The 21,333-nt window shown below is 43.0% G+C and overlaps 1 protein-coding gene and 1 long non-coding RNA gene across 13 annotated transcripts in view; one reads left to right on the top strand and one right to left on the bottom strand.

Annotated features, from left to right (window-relative positions):
- Window positions 1-6,728, bottom strand: part of LOC149525196 (uncharacterized) — a 158,845-nt gene extending 152,117 nt beyond the window's left edge. For 4 of the 10 annotated variants that reach the window (XR_016349279.1, XR_016349286.1, XR_016349277.1 and 1 more), the window contains exon 1: window positions 5,826-6,047. This is a non-coding gene — a long non-coding RNA (uncharacterized LOC149525196). Of the gene's footprint in view, window positions 1-5,825; window positions 6,496-6,577 lie in introns of those variants that run through there. The other 6 variants (XR_016349281.1, XR_016349285.1, XR_016349282.1 and 3 more) reach the window with 4 other exon arrangements.
- Window positions 6,501-21,333, top strand: part of XPO1 (exportin 1) — a 68,278-nt gene continuing 53,445 nt past the window's right edge. Inside the window, exons 1-3 of one of the 3 annotated variants that reach the window (XM_075925550.2) lie at window positions 6,501-6,634; window positions 12,019-12,150; window positions 20,409-20,510. In XM_075925550.2, the coding sequence (XP_075781665.1) occupies window positions 12,025-12,150; window positions 20,409-20,510 (228 nt within the window). In that variant the 5' untranslated portion in view covers window positions 6,501-6,634; window positions 12,019-12,024. Of the gene's footprint in view, window positions 6,635-6,896; window positions 7,672-12,018; window positions 12,151-20,408; window positions 20,511-21,333 lie in introns of those variants that run through there. The other 2 variants (XM_075925549.2, XM_075925551.2) reach the window with 2 other exon arrangements.

Genomic DNA, 21,333 nt, shown 5'->3' with positions numbered 1-21,333 from the left:
GGGCTGCCCCTGGACCCAAGAGACAGAGAGGGAGCTGTACCAGAACTAATGTGGTTTTTCTGCTATAGAATCGTAGAATACTAGGACTGGAAAGGACCTCGAGAGTCATCGAGTCCAGTCCCCTGCCCTCATGGCAGGACCAAATACTGTCTAGACCATCCCTGATAGACATTTATCTAACCCCGTGGTCCCCAACACGGTGCCCGCGGGCGCCATGGGGGCATTTCTCTGCGCCCGCCAAGTGCTCAGGGCTGGCCTGGCCCCGGGCACGTGGTGCTCAGTGAGCGCCGGCCCCGGGGGTGCCGCGGATTCATGCCCCGCGGCGCATGGGGGGGGGGGGAGAAAGCGCTAGCGCCGGCCCCGGGCGCTTGGGGAAGGGGGGGGGGAGAGAGCGCCGCCCCGGGCGCATGGCGCTTGGGGGATGGGGGGGGGAAGAGCGCCGGCCCCGGGCACGCGGCGCTTGAGGGGAGAGCGCCGGCCCCGGAATGCGGCTATGGGGGGGCCCCGCCCTCCTGGGCGCCCGGCGGGCGAACGGCCACGCCCCCTGGTGCCCGGCAACCCCAAATGGTTGGGGACCACTGATCTAACCTACTCTTAAATATCTCCACAGATGGAGATTCCACAACCTCCCTGGGCAATTTATTCCAGTGTTTGACTACCCGGACAGTTAGGAACTTTTTCCTGAAGTCCAACCTCAGCCTCCCTTGCTGCAGTTTAAGCCCATTGCTTCTTGTTCTATCTTCAGAGGCCAAGATGAACAAGTTTTCTCTCTCCTCATGACACCCTTTTAGATACCTGAAAACTGCTATCATGTCCCCCCTCAATCTTCTCTTTTCTAAACTAAACAAACTCAATTCTTTCAGTCTTCCTTCATAGGTCATGTTCTCTAGACTTTTAATCATTTTTGTTGCTCTTCTCTGGACCCTCTCCAATTTCTCCACGTTTCTTGAAATGTGGCACCCAAAACTGGACACAATACTCCAACTGAGGCCTAATCAGCGCAAAGTAGAGTGGAAGAATGACTTCTCATCTCTTGCTCACAACACACCTGTTAATGCAGGTGTTGAAGACTCATTTAACCTGCAGCTCCTACAATCATGGGATTGCCTCAGTTAATGGAAAACTCCATTTTAGCATCTCCCCGAGCCCTCAACATTCCACATGGCAGCAGAGGCAATGTCCTTAGCTCTACCATGCCATGCTGTGAGACAGTAAGGACAAGTACAGCTTCACGTACACCAAGATAGGAGCCATGGTTGCTGTATGGGTAGCTAAGTGGACATAAATGTTCTCTCCCCTTTAAGCTCTGTTCATTTCAGAAACTTTTATTGTATTTTTAATCGCACCTTGCTTTGGTAACAATCTATTTGTTGGTAAATAATTCATCCTTTATTACTAGTTCTAGTGAAAGCATTCACTACTTGTCACAGTCGGGCTGCAAGACATTCTGTTTACCTTGACCATCTAGGCTGTGTCTACACTGGCGTGATCTTGCACCAAAACGGCTGCTCTTGCGCAAAAACTTGCTGCCTGTCTACACTGGCCGTGTGTTCTTGCGCAAGTAAACTGACGTTCTACTGTATGAAATCAGGGCTTCTTGCGCAAGAACTATGATGCTCCCGCTCAGGAATAAGCCCTTTTGCGCAACTGTTCTTGTGCAAGAGGCCAGTATAGACAGGCAACATGAATTTCTTGCAAGAAAGCCCTATAATTAAAATGGCCATCAGAGCTTTCTTGCGCAAAAGAACGTTTACATTGGCATGGATGCTCTTGCGCAAAAGCACATCTCTTGTGCAAAAGCACATGCCAGTGTAGATGCTCTCTTGCACAACTACTTTAACGCAAGAACTCTTGCGCTAAAGAGTTTTTGCACAAGATCATGCCAGTGTAGACATAGCCCTACAGGCATAGTCTGCCTCGGCTGGTGATTAACCATTCCCTTTCCAGCCATCAGGAGCTGCAGGGAACCATGCCTGCGAACGGTCATGGTAAACAAAATGTCTCCTGGTCAACCAACAGATTACCCTGAAGGGCCAAGTGCCAAAGTCTGCTGACCCCGATGTACAATAACAGAACTCAAAGAATCAGACACAATATAATAATTATAAATGTACAGTAAGCATCACAAATTTAATAGGTGCCTTAAGATGGTTATAGTCATGAGCATACATCAAGCACCCTACAGTTCCTAATGGCCTCCATAACATCAGGGCCAGGTGGAGAACAGTCCACACCACATCAGAGTGGCTGATTTTTAAAGTGTTCTTTCAAGGCCTCCCTCAGACTCATGGCTCTGCATTGAGCTCTTTTAAAGCCTTTACATTTGATGGTTCATAGGAATTGTACACAATAGTGCTGGTACAACTTAAGTCACTCAAGAGGTGTGAAAAAGCTACTTCTGAGCAAGTAAATTACACCAACCTAATGGACAGCACTATTGCTCTCCCGCTGACAGTTACTCTGGATTGGGGAGGAGGAGTAATTATGCTAACAGGGAGCTCCCTTCCACTGGCATAGACTAGCATTTGAACTAGCAATGCTATAGCAGTTGTTACCTCAATTCAGCTGCAGTTGTAGTGATTCTAGTGTAGACTAGCCCTCAGATAGTGAGACACCCACCTCTGCTCTCCATTGTAGTGGCAACTTTTCCACCTATATTATTCAGAACAGGTAGCTATAACCCCGGGACATTTTTCTCACTGAGCTCCAATCTTGTGAGTAAACAGTCCCAGTGTCCCTTCAATCTGCCATAAAAACATTCACCTGCATCTGTCATTTTGCACTTACACTGAGCAGGTGGATCTTTTCTTGGAGCTGTTGATGTGTCCAGCACAAGGTTTCATAAGCCAGGGGACCAAGGGATAGTTGTGGATCACCCCAGTCACTGCTGGCATTTCTATGCAGAGGCTGGGAAAGAACATCCCTGCTTCCAGATTTCTGAACAGATGTGTTCCTAAAGTTGCAAAAATCATACACTTTTTCTGGCCAGCCAATATTGATATCACTGAAGTGTCTCCAGCAACCTACCAGTGCTTGCATTTCCCTGGAAAAATAACCTGTTCCGTAACAAGGGCTGATGCCAAAATAGGGATATGCATACAATCAATTATCCCACTGCAGCTTGGGAACCCTGTTGCTACAATCTATCCAGTAGGTCTTGCACATTACCAGAAGTCACAGTCCTGCGTAGCAGGAGACAATTAATGGACCTTTATACCTGGAAAAGTCACAAAGGTGGTTTTTTTTTTTTTTTAAATAGACTTTCAGTATGTTTTCTAGAAAGAACGAAAACAGAGCTACGTTGGGATATAAAGGTAATTACTGGGTAAGCATGAGCTTTACTAGAATGCTTACTGGGTGCAGTGTGGAGCTGGCTACAGTCTGGTTGGGCCCACCGCATCACACCAGGAGCGGGGGAGCCTCATGAGGATTAATTGGTTAAACAGCATTTAACCAGTTAACTTTTTAAACAGTAAGTAATAGCCCTAGTTGGCAGTCAAAATTAAGTTTCCTTACAGATACACTTTAGCCAGTAGTACATAACTCCAGAGAATTCTCTATGCAGTGATGTTAAGTGTCACACTAATCCCTTCAAAGAACTTTTACTCTGTTACCTTCAATGATACAATCATCAGGGTGCAGTATTTACAAAGGGAATCAGTTACTTCATGTAAAAACAGGTTTTGTTGATGTTCTTAGGCTGCTTTTTATAATTTTTCTTCCTTGGAATGTCATCTTGTGTTTGTATTTAAAATTATCCCACCTTGAAAGCTTATGATACCATCTACATGTTTTGTTAGTCTTTAAAGTGCTACCAAACTATTAGTTGTTTTTTAAGTTTTTCATAATGTGATAATTAAGTTACTCATGATACCATATATCAGTTATAGTCTTAGGTGTCAATGTATGTTTCATCTGCCACCTTTAATAGAACTAATGTTTAAGTATTTTCCATGTGAAGTGAGGAATCTTGATTAAGTAGTTCTAAAGAATTTAGCAAGAGTATAACATACATTTTGCTTCATAGTAAACAAAGAACAAGAGCAGAATAGAAAGTACTGAACTTCAATAAGCATTGGTTGAGTTCTTCTCATTTTATTGACTAATTGGTTAAACATATTGCCCCCCTTCTTTCATCCACCAAAAGCAGGAGCTGCTCTAGCAGTCCCTTTCACCACCACAGCAGACTGCCTGCGGTGGACCATGGTACCCCACAGGGAGGGGCCGCTTTGGCATCTTGGTCAAAAGAGCCCCTGCCTGCAGGGCAACCTAGCTTGCCATGGAACTGCTCTGGCTGGGATGCTGGAGCAGCCCGACTGCAGCAGGCCAGAGCACCTCACAGGCAGTGACTGCTCCAGCATCCTAATCGGAACAGCTCCTGTCTGCAAAGGTACCAAGGCTCACCAAGGGCAGAGGCTGGTCCAGCAAGGATGCCAGAGTCTCTACCTGCGGCGGGCTCTCTGTGGGGTTGGAGCTGCTCCAGCCCCCACCAGCTTACCTTAACTGCGGTAAATCTCATCCATTAAGGTTGAGGCTTATGGGTTAACCAGTTAAACCTTCACCTCCCTAATGCATGTCACCAGAAGTATTATGTGCCACAGCTGTTTGTACATTAAAAGACTAATTGACCTACATTTTCAGAGGCAATTAGTGATTTGGGGATATCAGTTTAATCATCTTAAAGGAACTTGATTTTTTGAGGGCAAACAGTGAAATGTCTTTTACAGAGTTTCAAGTTAGCCATCCCATCATCAATAGTTACTTGTGAAAATATATACAACTTGTATTTAGACACTTGTGTAGTTTTTACTCTTATTTGGATATATACTTTCTAAGCAGCATCTTCAACTCCTCTGAATCAAATCCACATCTATAGCTCTACCTTTCATAAAGTGCACCAAAATGACAAAGTATGTTACAACTGAAAGGCATCACTTTTATGTTGCTAAGGTTGCTTGCACAAGAAGTTATTTGGTGCTCAAATCGTGGTGATGGTGATTCAAATACCACTTGAAAAATAAAACTGTTTTAGAATACATGTGGTAAAAATTTATACTTTTATAGGAAGATTAAATACTTTTTAAAGCACATTAAAAGATTCAAACTTCCTTTCTCCCATTAAGAATTAATAATATTTCATAACACAAACTCCTACCTACAGTATTTCCTCAGCAGCATTTGAATAGCTTTTACTACCTGGCATATTGATTCTGGGAACCGTATATCTTATGTAAATACTTACTTAAAATGAATTGTAAACAAACATTCACATATATGCTACTGCAAATCAGGAATGTGGGGTTCAGTGTTCCTAATTAGATAAGGTGACCATATTCCCCCCCCCCCCCCCCCAAGGGAAAATGGCCACTGCATTAAGGACATGAAAGTTTAACTGGCCAGGCCTAGGCAGGGAGGGCCACTTCAGCCCAGCAAGGCTGGAGCAGTGCCCCACTCCCCTTTAATCAGTTAACACGTTAAACAAAGTTTAACAGGTTAGCCAATGAAATGGGATTTTACATCCCTACATGTCACAGGTGTGAGCCAAGGTTCCTTCCCATAGCTGCCCCAAGGCCTCTTTCCCTAATGTGCAGGATTGGCCTCAGTCCCTATGCCTTGCGCTTGTGGAACCGACTTCAGGCCACCCCCCACACCCCACCTGCATGTGGGGCAAGCCCAAGTCCCCTCCTCTATCCCCTGTGCATTCAGCCAGCCCAAGACTCTCTGCCACTTGGGGCCAGATTCAAACCCCACTTGCTCCTCCACCCCATTCTCCCTCCCACCTAACACTGTCCTGCTAGGGGTCGCAGCCCGAATTTTTGGCAAACCTGTGCCTTTGTCCAGTTTGCGCTTGTCCACTGACGCTCAGGAAAGGAGGAAACGGACAAATCTACAGAAAAAGTCGGGCAGGGCATTAAAAAAAAAAAAAAAAAAAAATTGCCCTGCCCCAGCGGCTCATATGGTCACTCTATAATTAGCCTGCGCTTCCCCCTCAATGCCTCCTCCCTCCCGTCTCTTTGTCAGCGAACTGCTTCTTGAAGAGCGTCGCACTCCCCGCGTGGCCAGTTTCAGCCACCAGAGAGCAGGAGACGGCTGTCCCAACGCTCCCATTCAGAATCGAGCGCTAAGAGGCCATGGATTGCCTGCGCTGTGGGCCGCGGGCGAGGCTCTGTAGCCGCTGCCCTGCGCTGCACGGGGCGGCACCGCCCAGCCTCAAAGGGCTGCTGGGTCAACGGACTCTAAACGGCTGAGACACGCTACGGTGATGGGGCCGTAGACGTACGCGAGGAGAAGGGCGGGGAGGGGCTCCCTCAGACACACAGTGGGGTGCCCGGCCCTTCCGCCGCTGCCCTTGGAGCCAGCCACAGACGCGCCCACTAGCCCTGCTCGCTCCCAGCGAACGCGAAGACAGAAGCTCTTGCTCCTAATAGGCACCATCCGGCGACAGGGCCCTACGCACGCCTAGGAATCTCGTGCCGGTCGCAGGCCAAGAAGACCCCCCCCTTCTCCCTCCCTCGCCCCGCGCTTTCTCGGGGCCTCACTACCCGCTCTACGCAACCGCGCGCCCTTCTCAACGCACCGTCGTAAAAGCTTCTCTCGAACGCCTACGTCATTCCAAGCGCCCAGCCAATCATCGGTGGGTAAAAACTGCGCCCGCGGGTCGGGAGTTGTGGGCGGGCATCGTTTTTGAGCGACAGCTAAGCGCGGCCAGTCAACGAGGGCTGCCGCGCCGCCACCTCCCCCCTCTGCGGGCAAATCGCTGCTAGAGAAGAGGCAGGGCCTCCTACCCACCCCCCCCTCTCGGCAGCGCACAGACGGACGGTCCTCTTGTCCAATGAGAGGCGAGGCCGCCTGCGCAGCGGCTGTGTTCGGAGCCAATGGGAGCAGCAGCTGGGCGGAGGCCTGAGGTTTCCAAACGCTTCGCGGCGCCATGGGCTGAAAACTAAACCGAGATGGAATCTCCCAGTCTGAACCGGTTTGAGCCGGTTCCGAGTCTGTGGCACTAGGAGGGGGAGAAACGCTGCGCTCACTCCCTGCCGCCGCTGCTGCCTCCGCCGCTGTGTGTGTGACCTGCTCACAGGGGAGCCCGCAGGGGGAGCCGCCGACACACCCGCCGGGGCAAAGTTTAGTGCGAGCGGGGGGGGAATGGGGGTGTACTGAGACCCGGCCAGATCAAGGGGAGAAGCAGGGGCCCGGGCAACCAGAGACTCAGCCAGAGGAGCCCGGGGCCTGGGGAGTGACAGACCCGGGGCCCACCAAAGCAGCGGGGCTGGGAAGCTCGGGACTCAAGGAGCCCCAGGAAAGCAGATAGCCGGGCCTGGGGAACCAGAGCCAAGCCGCCGGGAAGGGAGGGGCTCCATCCCCTGCGCTGGGCGGCCTAGGCCCGGGAGCAGGTAGTTGGGGGCCGAGTCCTTGTAGGGGGAGCCAGGGGCAGCAGGGAGCGAGTGAGCCTGGCCAGGGGTTAGCAGCAGCCCGCGCTGAGCGAGTCATACAAGCAGCCCAGTGCACGCTTGACTTGGAGGCGGTGGGGGGGAGAAGGGTGACACCAATAAACGCTCAGTCGGGGAGAGGGCGCGCGCGTGTGATTTCTCCTCAATTTTTTTTTGGTGTGGTTGGAAACTTCACTCCCCCCGCCCGCATTTTTTAAAGGCCGAGGCTGTAATAACTATTTAGGTAAGTAACTCTTATGGGGTGAAAATCTTGGGGTGCGGGGTTGGATGTATTTGGGGGGGGGAAGTGGGAGGGTTAAAAGGGATTCTCAGCAGGAGGGTGGGTGTGTGGAGGGCAGAAAGTCGCGGGTAGGCAAGGCACAATGGGTGTAAGACTTAGGGCGGGAGACGCGTGGTCTTCGGGCTACAAACATCAGACGTGTCGGCTTTGCAATTGACTAGAGAGCAAATTCTACCACTGATGCTATGGGTGTGGGGAAAGAAGGAGCGTGGTGTGGGGAGGTTGCTGTGAAGGCTTGTGGGGGTGGGGTAGATGGTGGTCATTTTGTGCTTTTGATTATATGTGAAGTGTGGGGCTGGAGCCAGTGTTGGGAACTCGAGAAATTAGGGGCATAATCTGTAAATTATTAGGAGTGGAAGTTTCCAGAAATATTTTTGTGTGTCTGTGCAGCAGTATTGAAACGTCCGCCTGGATCACGTGGGGTGGCCCTGTATACAACGCAGGGACCGAGAGGAGGGAGGGGCTGCAGTGTCCCTACTGCTCTCCGCAAAGAAACCTAACAAACCTCCTTCTGTTCCTAAACCCGGATCTCTTTCTCCCTCCCGTCCGACAGATACTTTAGTAATGACTGTCAGAAAAACTGATTGGCGCGTAGTTGTGTGTTTTTAATAGTATAACGTTCCGTGTACTGCAGTATTCTGACTGGTTTGCAAGGGAAGTCAGTTAAGGCCTTTACACAGAGTAGGTGTGCATCTGTATGTTCACATGCAGTATTTGTGTACATCAGATATCTTGTTGATAACAATTCGAATGTATTTGCATTTATTTGGATATATATTCTTTAATGTGACAAATCTGCTGCTTAGGAAAGAAATGTAGCTGAAGTTCTGCTACCTATTATTGCTATACACACACATACGGGGAAAGGAAACAAGCTCTTTCATTAGTGTGTGGAACTGCGGCATTAACTTTAATATAAATGCCCACTAAATTTTATATGTCTAAATTGATGTATAATGCGTGTGCTGTGCAGGTCTAATCGTGCTTAGGCTGTGGGAATAGGGAAAAAAAGGAAACTTTAAATTGCCTGATATAAATAATCCTGATAGCTTTAAAGAGTGTGGTGGGATGCCGATTTTTACTTCCATTGTAGTTAGAAGTGGAGCTGTTCACTAGCTGAGTTGGGCGGGGTTAACTGTATGTTTCGGGTGGCTACTTCTATACTTAAATGAATCGTGCTGCTGCTGCCCCCGCACAGCCTGAAGTAGTTGTTGAGTTGTATTTGACCTAGAGTTTAATTTGAGTGTTTTTAAGCTTTTTTTTTTTTACTTTGTTGTGTGGATGTTCTAATTCACTGAGCACAGCTCATTTTAAAATTGCTGTTCTGATGTGTTTATGGAATGGTAATCGGTATGCTCGTTATAAGCATTTTTGCACTTCATGCACAAGGCCACTGTAACCTCAGGTAGCTCTGTAAACAAGTCTCCATTCTTCTGGGTTTTGGCAAGTGTAAGATCCTTCCCTTATTTATTAATTGTGATACTATTTAGTTTTCATTTTTCAGTTTTATACACTAGCAGTTGGAAGCAGTTTTAGGTGCAAGCTGAGTTATGGATCGGGGTGAGTGTCTGTCTAGCAGATCACATACAATACTATAGGCTTGATCTGGGCACATTATTAGGAATAGGCAATCAAGTTAATCGCAGTTGGCATTGACCACAAAGCCGCCATTTTTATATTTCAATTCACCAATAGGTAGGTCATTTTGGAGATAATGCTGGGAGTGGCAAAGCACTCTATTAGAAGTGTTTCCTTTCTGCTTTCATGCGGCTAATAACTTTTAGTCACGTGGAGTTTGAAGTGCGCTCCAAAGACCATTTTAAAGCAATTGGAGGTGGCTTGCACCTACATTGAATATGTCCGTCAATTTAAACAGTTGGTTAGATTTGCAAGCACTATCCTACTTTAATGTTTAGCCATGTGCTACAGATGCAAACGGAAGGGGGCGTGTCTGAATGGAAAAGGGGGAGTTAAATGTAACTTGAAGCGTATATTAATTGGCTAGTTTTACCGCTTTTTTACCAATTGGCACTTTGTCCAAGATGTAATTGTAGTTCTCCCCAGGAAGGAGGATTTTCCAGAGACAAAAAAGAATGTCAGATTTTTTTCTACTTTACATTGACTTTTCTGTGTGTGCCATTTGTATTATCAAAATGGATATGGAATTTATATTTTTGAATGAAAAATTTGACAGCTTAGGGTGGATTACTTTTAAAACATAAGATATATTTGATTTCAAAACTTGGTTATGCTTCAGATTGTATCAGATCGTATGCTTCATAATCATATGATAAAAGTGATAACCTAGGTAATAAAATGAATCTCTAATATTTATGCCAATACACTAATTATTGAGTGAATTGTGTGACTGGTGTGTGTGTGTGTGTGTGTGTGTGTGTGTGTGTGTCTGGTATTAAAACACTTATTTAGCATGCTTGGCTATGTAAATCCTAATGAAAGAAATTTTCTGAATGAGCATTTTTTTTCACATTAGTCTCACATTTAGTTTAGTAATTTCACAAACATGGGATACAGTTCAAGTGTGAGCTTAAAAATTAAACTTAGAATAAATCAAACCTGGTTTATTTTAAAGCAAGAAATAGTTTGTAATACACGCTAGCAATTATATGGGGGAAGATGCAGATGACTTCCAATATTGTTTTCTGGTGAATGGGGGTGGAGAGGGTGTCTAATCCAACCATTTCTATAGTATTAAGCTTGTTTTGAAATAGAGCTTTCAGTTAGCTCCAGTACTTCTGGTGGTGGTTAGGGGTTTTGCTGATACTAGCCCATGTTATAGGTATCACTGAAATGGGCAGTCATACCCCATAGCTTCATGGGAGAGTTAAGAGCTAGCCAAACACCTAAAAATCAAACAGCTGATCAGACACCTACAAATCAAACATTACAAAGAGTCCCCAGCCAGCTAATTCCCTTCCAAATAATACCTTGCTAGATTGTAGCTGAGCTTCTTTCTTGCCTTCACTGCTTTTTATGCCCCATCGATCTTTTATCACTTTTTGGCTAAATTTTTCAAGCTTTGAATTTTCCTTGAACTGTACTTTGATACATGTGTGCGTTGTAGGGATGTGAAAGTATACCTGTTTGAATGGTTGATAAACCTGGGCTTATTGGTTACCGTTAACGATTACACACAGACTCCTGGCAGGCTGTATTAGAGCTAGCAGCTCAGGGATGGCAGCCAGCTCCCTGAAAGTGGGGCTATAGGTGGGAGCTGGTATGGACTGGCTCTGATGTCTCTCACTGTGGATGCTTGTAACCACTGAAATTTTCAGTGGATACACGGTTACTCAATTACCTCTTTTAACATCCCTAGTATGTTTGGATGGAAAATATTCTGTGAGTAGGTTTATTCCTTTAGTATGGGAACCTTCACTGTTCTCTCTTTAGTCAGTTTTCTTTTTAGTTAGAAGTGGGCAAGTAAGTTATGCTGAAAATTTAATGAATGTGGTTTTATTTCTCTTTGGAAAATTGTTCCTAGCATACCCCTGAGTTTTCCAGTTTTCTTGTGGTGTTAATTCTTGGTGCAGCTACCTCATTTGTGAACAGTTCATTGCAAGTATTTGAAAATTGGTCTGGGCTTGTGTTGATTGGATACATTGGTGGTTCAGTTTACAAATTTGTATGTATTGGACATATACTTCAAATATGCTTGTTTGGGGTAAAAATTCAAGTCTGTCTAAATATTCTTTAATATTTAAATTCAATGTTTTTGCCAAATATTCCTATTGGTAAACAAGAGTATTTGCAGAAAATGAACACCCAGAAAAATTACCTCCAGATGAAACTAAATTTTAAACACATTGGCTTTTTTTTTCTTTTTTCCTGCTAACATAGCTTCTCTTGTAGTGTGGCTTGCTAAAGCTGTGGCATGTTGAATTCTGCTTATCATACCTGCGATTTTACCTGGAATGGAAACCAAGACTAACTAAACTGATAGCTTAAGCACATGTATTAAGTCTTCTGTGTAAAACCTACTGCCAACTTGTTTGGCATGATAATTTAAAAAGTTTTAAGATGTGGTCAGTATTTTTTTTTAACTGTGTGCAGTATTGCACTTTCATAATTCACCATGGAGTAACATTTAACATAAAATGTTATATGCGATATCTAAGAACACTTAACTGTGTGCTGTTTTTCTTATCAGTTGTGAAGTGAGATGGATATATTCAACAGATCACTTATAAGCTGATATAGAGAGAGTTTCATGCAAACTTGCTAGAAACTGGTTGATTTCTCTATTTTGATCTGATTCATTTTATTTTTCAGTACTCTATGCCAGCAATTATGACAATGTTAGCAGACCATGCAGCTCGTCAGCTGCTGGATTTCAATCAGAAACTGGATATCAATCTCTTGGACAATGTGGTGAATTGCCTGTACCATGGAGAAGGAGCTCAGGTAAAACATACATTTAAAAATATCGGAGTCTTAATTTAAGAGTAGTGTAAAGTTGGCTATATTGAAAACTTTACATTAGTCTACAAATACTTAGAAGAAAATGAAGTAAAAACAGTTAAATTCATTTAAAGCTCACCCAGTACATTTAAACAAGAAGTTAAACCTCCTATATGACTAGGATACTAATGGAAAGAGTATTTAGTAGTTGGTGACAAGGTACCTTACAAATTGGCAAACTATCAGATGCTGATTTGTATCCAAGTGTTTAAAGGAAGCCTTAAGATAAAACAAGCATTAAGAGAACATTAATACCTAAAAGGATCTACTTACTTGGTATTTTCCAATGTCTATTCTTCTGTTAAAGGTAGGGGAAAGTGCCCCCTGATAAGAGCTGTCTCCTCAGTCCAATTTTCCTTCAGGGAAGTTGTAATCATGCCATGTTTGACATTCGGTTAGCATGAAAATAACTGATGTCACTAATTCACCATTGACTTTACTCCAGGATCATATTTAAGAGGGAGACAGTCTGTTTAAAATAACTCTGGTTTTTATGCATAACCAAAGAAATGATGTTGCATGCGTTTTAAAAGTTGCTTTATGCCATCTGAGAGTGAATCTTTTATGGCCTTTTCAAATCAGTTTATCTAAGGACTATGTAAAAGCTAGTTTGATTTTTAAGGATAAGCATTGTGCAAAAATACTAATGTTTATTTTTCTGTTTTTACTACCTGGACAGTATCACAGATTTCATGACAAATAATGGCTTGTAGCAAGTTATACCCTAAAGCGTCAAATGGTGAACAAAATTTGAAGAATGCAACAGTATCATAAGGGTGCTAAATACCTGGAAGCTAACATTGTTGTCCCCTTGCCCAGGTCCCCATCACTAAAACAGATAATACTAACCCCACACGTGCCCACTTTGTATATTTGATACCTCCATAAACAGCAGTCTTCTATACCAAGTTTCTTAGTGTAGATCCTTAAAGGTGATGAATCTATTGTTTGATCTTATGTACATCTTCTGGGGAGTGTAAAATGTGTGAGCACCTTTTCCAAATTTAAGCTGTCATATGTTTAAGAATCATAGAACGCTAGTACTTGAAGGGCCCTTGAGAGGTCAACAAATTCAGTCCCCAGCACTCACAGCAGGACCAAGCACCATTTAGATCATCCCTGACAGATGTCTGTCTAACCTGCTCTTAAATATCTCCAGTGATGGAGCTTCCACAACCTCCCTAGCCCATTTATTTGAGTGCTTAAACATCTCAACAGGAAAATTTTCCTAATGTCTAACCTAAAGCTCCCTTGCTGCAATTTAAGCCCATTGCTTCCTATCCTATCATCAGAGGCTAAGCAGAATAATTTTTCTCCTTCCTCCTTGTAAAACCCTTTTAGATACTTCAAAGCTGTTATCACATCCCCTCTGGTGTTTTTTTTTTTTTTTTTTTTTTTTTCCCAAACTAAACAAACCGAGTTCTTTCAGTCTTCACTGATAAAGGTCTAGAAAACATGATCTAATAATTTTTGTTGCTCTTTTTTGGACCTTCTCCAATATGTCCACCTCTTTCCTGAAATGTGGTGCCCAAAATGGGACACAGTATCACTTAAAGCCAAATTATTGCAGAGTAAATACATCCCCGAATGATGTTTGTGCGCTTTTTTTTGGCAACAGTGTCACACTGATTCATATTTAGCTTGTGGTCCACTTTTGACCCCCAGATCCCTTTCTGCAGTACTCGATCCTAGACAGTCACTTCCTATTTTGTATTCCTCCCTATGTGTAGTACTTTGCATTTGTCCATATTGAACTTCCTCCTGTTTGTCTCTGACCTTTTCTCCAGTTTGTCCAGATCATTTTAAATTGTGAGCCTATCCTCTAAAAAACTTGCAGTCTCTCTCAGCTTGGTATCATCTGCAAGCTTTATAACATACTGTCTTTGCCATCATTGATGAAGATGTGGAACATAATATGGTGATTTCCCACATTCTGAAGCTCTGTAACTTCTTATGAAAAATAAGATAGTATTGGCACGTGAATACTTGCTGTTTAAATAGTATATGCAGGAAGTCTAAAGGAGCTTTTAAAATACTTGCTCTGTTTAGTATTCTTTCATTAAATTGATATTGGGAGGAATTATAACTAGACTAATATGCATTCAGATGACAAAACACTAAACAATTCTGTTGAAAAACTGCTATGGCTGTGTCAATGGATGAAATGCTTCTGTTCATAAATCAGTGGATACAATTTCTTTGGATTGTGGGTCTTAAGCTTGTGACACTTTGATAAACTAATGATTAAAAGAACTTAAATAGAAATGGATTGAAATTGTCAAAAGTATATTATGTTTAAGCATATAATTGTATCAGCATAAATACATGGCTTCTTTGTGAAAAGAATGTCCGTATGTAGTGTATTAAACTATTGTTGTGTAAGTGTACTTTTTTCAATGAGTATCTTCATATCCCTGACTCATATGTATATTTCCACAAGAAATACTAGTACCAGGAGAAGCACAGCTTCTAAAAGCCATATGTGGCGCACCTTCAAAACTGGCAGAAGCAATAGACTGCAAAGTTAGCTGAGATGAGGGAACAAGATTTAAATACATTTAAAAATGGAGTAAGACTGCCATGCATTCTCCTTGGAACCATGTGGATATGGGCGGGGGGGGGGGGAAGCCTCCCTCCTCAATATTCACTTTTACTATAATGATGATAAAGCCTCATTCTGCTTATTAGCTAGGCACGTGAGAGAAGCTACGAGTGCCCTTATTTTCCCCCTTTCTCTTCCTAGTCCCTTGTTCTGAGCCTACATCTACACTACAGCTCTGAGATGGATCCACTGGTGGTCAGTTTTCACGGATGTAGACGAGAAGAGTTGTTGACAGGAGAGTTTCTCTTATCAACTCTCCCCCCCCCCCCCCCCCCCCGCAGTATAGAGCCTGCCGTAACTCCTGGGATGTAAATGGTTAACTGGTAGGGTATCAAACAGCTTCTTTCCTCCCCTGGACAGGGGGCTGCTCCAGCTCCACCAGATTTGTTCAAGTAACTCCTGTACATGATGGGAGCAGGGCCAGCAGGTGCTGCCCCCACTCCTGGAGAGCTGGTTTCACTGAGGGCTCTTCAGTATAAAACTTACTTACAAGCATGCTTATACTGCAGAGCCCTCAATGCAGGTAACCTCTAGGATTTTTTAGCAGATATTTAAAAATGTAACTGACTTTTTACATCCCTAATGTCAACTCCAGCTACTGTTATTAACTAGCTGAATTTATATAGCTTAAGTTGATTTTCTGTTGTCGTATAGATGTAGCCTTCCATCATCATTCTTGTGCTTCCCAATTTGGACCTTTTTTAAAGTTATGATTCCTGTATTATTTTGATTGAATGTAAAATCAATTCCATACATGTGTCTTAAGTAGGGACGTTAAATATCGATTAATTAACTAATCAAATAGTGGATGGGATTTCCATCAGCTATTTGATTAGTTGATAAGGACTAGTATGTGTTCCACCTTTGAAATGTACAAGAGTCTCATTAGGGGCTCTTGTACATTTCAAAGATTGAAACGCCACGTGGAGCCCCGGGGTCAGTGGGGGGTCCCTATGCAGGTGCTTCCACTGGGGCTCTTGTACATTTCAAAGCTGAAGCACCTGCATGGAGCCTGGGATCGGTGGGGAAATTCACCACAGCACATTTCAAAGAGGAAGTGCTGCCGCTCCGTCCCACATAGCTGCAGCTTGGGGGGTGCGGGGAGGAGATGACCGGCTTTTAAGCCAGCTCTCCCCAGCATTCCCCCTCCCCCCCGCTGCCTCTTTGTGATAGAGGCAGCAAGGGAACCAACTAGTCAATTAGTCACTTACATCCCCAGTCTTAACTTATCTATTTATTTTGTCCATCTTATTATCCATCTTTTGTCCAGTTGTTGGACATGTAGATTTTTAAGCCCTCTGGTCCAGGTGGGCATCTTTTTTTTTTTTTTGTATATAAGGTATACGTTTGTGTTTTACAAATGTCTTCATGCTGCTGTATTTTGAAAAGTGAATTTAAACATGCACATACTTATTCAGCTGACCTTCTCTTTATGTACATTCTGATCTATTTGCTAATTTGAGACACACATAAGCTTTAATTTCATTATGCTTCCGTTAGATACATTGACCCTACAGTACTGTAGGAGAGTTAGGTAAATTCTGTCAGTCCTTTTATGCACCACTTTTTACTGTGGCAAAATTTCAAACCTGCCTTTTCATAAAATCAGCCTCCCAGTGATTGCTGAGGATTTGTTCATAATAAGTAAGCATTTTTGGAAAAAGGCAAAGTGTGGATCTAGGGATCTGATTTTAGGAACTCAGATATGTAAACTCATCTAAATTTCATGCCACTTATGATAGGATGGTTGGACAAATCACAGCGGGCCTGGTTTGCCTAGTGTAGTTCTTAATAGGACTGACAGTTCATCACAGTTGACTCAAGTGATAAATTTATAGAGAATTTCTTTTAATAGAGTTAATCAGTTTTAATCACACTGTTAAATAGAAAAGAAATAGTAGAATGCTAGTTGAAATTGATCATAAGTATTTATGGATGTTTTCTACATGTTCAAATGTATTGTGGGTGTGGTAGCTGAAATGAATACAAAGTGTTCATTGCTTTATATTTTTGATTACAAAGTACTGTAATGCAATCTCATGAAAGTGCAACTTTCACATGTACAATTTTGTTACTGCTACATAACCACATTCTAAAACAATGTGAAGCTTTAATTCCTACAAATCCACTCAGTGCTGCTATTTGTTCAGCCAGTGGCTAAGATACGCAAGCTTGTTTATGTTTACGGGAGATAATGCTGCCTGCTTCTTATTTACAGTGTCACTTGTAAGTGACAATGGTGTTCAAATGACTTTTGTGGACCGTGTTGTGAGGTCTACATGTGCTGGATACGGTAAACATTCACATACCCCTTGTGCTTCGACTACCGATCCAGAGGGCATGGTTACATAAGTGTGGGAATGGTTCCAGTATTGTGGGGAACTCTTCTGGCTTATACGCTACCCTGGTGAAATTGGCTAGTTAAAGGGTCTGAGTGTTTCCTACCGCTCGCTGTACCCAGAAGCCTGCCTGATCTTAAGGATTCTCCTTCTCCCCTGGTGTGTGGAAGAGTCTTTGTAACCCCAGCAAGACTGGGCCCATGATTCTTCAGGTCTTGATCCCTAATCTTGTCATGTTCACTTAAGGTGCCCCCAGTCCAGAGCATTCTTTTTGCACTGTATGCTTCCCTGATGGCCCCATTCATCATTATATATAGTTCAAAGAAAAAATGGGAAAGGTTAAAGAAAAACATGTAATCCCACTCTGTGGGCCCTGGGGAACCACAAAGGTGTCTCTGGAGGATAAGAGAAATTCACTGTCTTTCTTGCATGTGCCAGGTCCTGGCTGTGCTACAGAGATGCAACAGGCTGGACAGTTGCTCTGACAGTGACCACGCACCCGTAGGCTCTAAATGGCAGGACCTTTCTCCCAGTGTTTGACCCCCTGTTCAAATATGGTCTGCAACTTCTGTAGTCTGTTGATGTGTTCCTGTGCTGGGCCTTCTGCACAGGGTCCTCCTCTCTCTTCCCTGCTGCTTGCTGTGCTTACTCAGGACTGCTCCAGCTTTTCTCTGACTGAGCACTACTGCTCTTCTGCCTCCAGCTCAGCTCCAGGAACTGCTTGCTCCACTTGACCCTCTGGCGGGCATAGCTCTGCTCCCCAGCTCAGCTGCGGCTTCTGCATTGTCCTTAGCTCAGCCCCACTCTTGACACATGTCAGCACTGGCTCCCTCAGAGAATGGGATTCTTGGCTTCCTAACTTCCTTATTGGTAGAGTCCTGTGCAGATACAATTATCTGCATCCATATCCGCAAAAATGATCTGCAGATCTGCAAACACATCCACAGATATAAATTAGATATAATCAAATTTGCAGGCTTCTAGATACATAATTTGTCGTCTCAAAAATGAACCACTGATATCTACATCCACATCTGTGGATACCCACAGAGGATTTGCAGGGCTCTAATCATTGGCCGGCCTGCCCTGTCAGTGAGGCTCTCCCCATTGGACCTGGGACTGTCAGTTTTAGGGTCCTGATTTCTCATTGGCCGTTCCCTTTTCTTTGGTACTAAGAGATGACAAATTAAAAAACCCCTCTTAAGTTTCATGAAGGGGTCAGCCATCTCCATACACTTCCCTACTGATGATGCTCATTTTAAAAAAAACCTCATTAACTTGTACCTTTGCCGCTCTGATTTTTTTTCTTTTTTTTCATGACGGGATCAGCCGTCCCCATACACTTCCCAACTGATGATGCTCATTTTAAAAAAACCCTCATTAACTTGTGCCTGAACCCCTTTGCCTTTGCTGCTCTTACTTTTTTTTCTTTTTTTTTAACTTGCGTTCTGCCAGTTTTTTTTATGGCAGTCTTGGATGACAAACCAGCACATCTTTGATATTTAAGAACACTGTCACTGCAGATTTGACAAAACGCAAAAAAGGTACCAGTGTGAGATTTCTAAAGGTAGCTATAGCACTCAACCCAAGGTTTAACAATCTAAAGTGTTTCTAAACTCTGAGAAGGACAATGTGCGGAACGTGCTGAAAGCAACATTCCATTCCAGAAACTAAAGAATCTGAACCACCAAAAAAGAAAAATCAGCCTTCTGTTGGTGGCTTCTAACTCAGATGATGAAAATGAACATGTCAGTTGTTATGAAACAGAGCCCGTCACGAGCATGGAAACGTCCTCTGTAAGTTGTATATCTGTCACAAATACCATGGAATGCCAGCTATATCAGTGCCATGTGAAAGCCTGTTGTCACTTTCAGGTGACATTGTAAATAAGCAGACAGCATTATCTCCCATAAATGTAAACAGACTTCTTCAGCCAATCAGTGAGACAAATAAGAAGTAGGACTGAGTGGACTTGTAGGCTCCAAAATTTTACATAGTTTTGTAGTGCATTTAGGTTAAATAAAAAAAATCTGTTAGTTGCACATTCATAATAAGAGATTTCACACCAGTACTTGTCTGAGGTGAATCTTGTTTCTTCTCTACAGTGCAAATATTTGTAATAAAAAATATAAAAGGAGCAATGTACACTTTGTATTGTTGTAATTGAAGTACATATTTGAAAATGTTGAAAAATCCATAAATATTTAAATGGTATTTTGTTATTGTTTAGGGTACGTCCAGACTACATGCCTCCGTCGACGGAGGCATGTAGATTAGCCAGATAGGCAGAGGGAAATGAAGCCGCGATTAAAATAATCGCGGCTTCATTTAAATTTAAATGGCTGCCCCGCTCTGCCGATCAGCTGTTTGTCGGCAGATCGGGGCAGTCTGGACGTTCCCCTGTCGCCAGAAAACCCTTTTGTCGACCGCCCCGTTATGCCTCATCCCACGAGGCATAACGGGGCGGTCGACAAAAGGGTTTTCTGGCGACAGGGGAACGTCCAGACTGCCCCGATCTGCCGACAAACAGCTGATCGGCAGAGCGGGGCAGCCATTTAAATTTAAATGAAGCCGCGATTATTTTAATCGCGGCTTCATTTCCCTCTGCCTATCTGGCTAATCTACATGCCTCCGTCGATGGAGGCATGTAGTCTGGACGTACCCTTAGTGTTATTAAAACTGCAATTGTTGTTAATGGTTGTGATGGAGAAGGGAAAAACCCAGTGCTGCCTTTTAGAAATACCTCTTGTAACCTTTGGTGACATAGGTCAGGACCATAAATGTGGAGCCCCTTGATATTACTTTAGTCACTTGAGTACAGTAATACTATTTCGTACTTCCACCATTCTTTATGTGAAGATTTTAAGCAAGTTCTGTTTTGGGATGCAGTAGGTTGTAATGCAAGTAGTTGCACTAAGTTTGTGAGATGCAGGAGAAGGGCCTAACTGATCTGTTCATCCCTTCAGGTCTCAAATGCTATGAATATATGAAAGCTTGTTTATTTAGAGTATTGAGTAGAACTTACTATGAACACTTTCTCTTTATGGATTAATTCCATTCTAATTTGAGAAAAAGCTGAAATGTTCACAAAATTTGCTGACCGAAAGAGTCAGAAAACATTTTATATCATCTTTTGCTCCTGGCTTAATTCAGTGTACTTTTGAATTTAATGTGGTAAATGCTTACACTGTTCAGGATAAGTTTTTAACATTAAATAACTTCTGAAATGCATTTAATTGTGTTTTGTTATCCTTCTTTAGCAAAGGATGGCACAGGAAGTCTTGACTCACTTAAAAGAACATCCTGATGCATGGACCAGAGTTGATACTATTTTGGAGTTCTCTCAGAATATGAACACCAAAGTAAGCATGGGGTCTTCAATTGATTTTTCTCCCTTTCTTCCATTCATAAACTTTGAGGAAGGTATCTCATTTTTATTAGTGGCTTTTGTTGCTTCAAACCACATTTTTTTATTGTTTTTATTCCTAAAGTTGCCTTAAATTTAACTATACTGTAAACAGGCCTACCATTTAATTTTCCCTTTATATTGACCCAGTTTTCTTTTTAATTTAAAAAAAAAAAGATAAATTAGGAATAAAGTTTCAAGGCACATGTAGAATTCATATGAGTTGGTGTATGCACAGAACTGAGTAATAAAAAATCTGCTAGGTTCGAATTTTGTCCTTGAATAAATGCTTGCTCATTTATTGGGAGCTATGTGCACATAACTGAGGGCAGAATTTGTTCCTAAGTATTTTGAAGCTAGAGTAGAACACAAAATGATCAAACTGTAATTACTTTGGGAAGTCTAATCAATACAATCTGGGCACCCCAAACACTTTGTAGTGTTGCTATAAACTGTACTGCAGAGCACAATAATTTGTACAACTTTTTAAAAACCTGCCACCATGATAGTGACTGATTAAGAGGACAGAACTCAGTTTTTATTTGCAATTCTAAAGGTTTTACTCGAAGAGTACTAAGAAGTTTGAACAGAAGAATTGATCAAAATGTGTTTTGACTGTCTTACATTTGACTCACACTTTTTTTAATTTTAAAGTAATTTTTATGCATGGTTTTCTGCTTGATACACCCATTACTTTAATGTACTTTGTGTTCAAACAGAAAATAGCCATGTTCAGATATGTTTCTGAATTCAGATAGTATTCACAAAATAGTTTTTTA

Source organism: Pelodiscus sinensis, chromosome 3 (genome assembly GCF_052426305.1).
Source record: "Pelodiscus sinensis isolate ZL-2025 chromosome 3, ASM5242630v1, whole genome shotgun sequence".
Classification (NCBI taxonomy): Eukaryota; Metazoa; Chordata; order Testudines; family Trionychidae; genus Pelodiscus; species Pelodiscus sinensis.
Note: the sequence above shows the minus strand (reverse complement) of the source record. Positions and strands in the feature narration are given on the sequence as shown.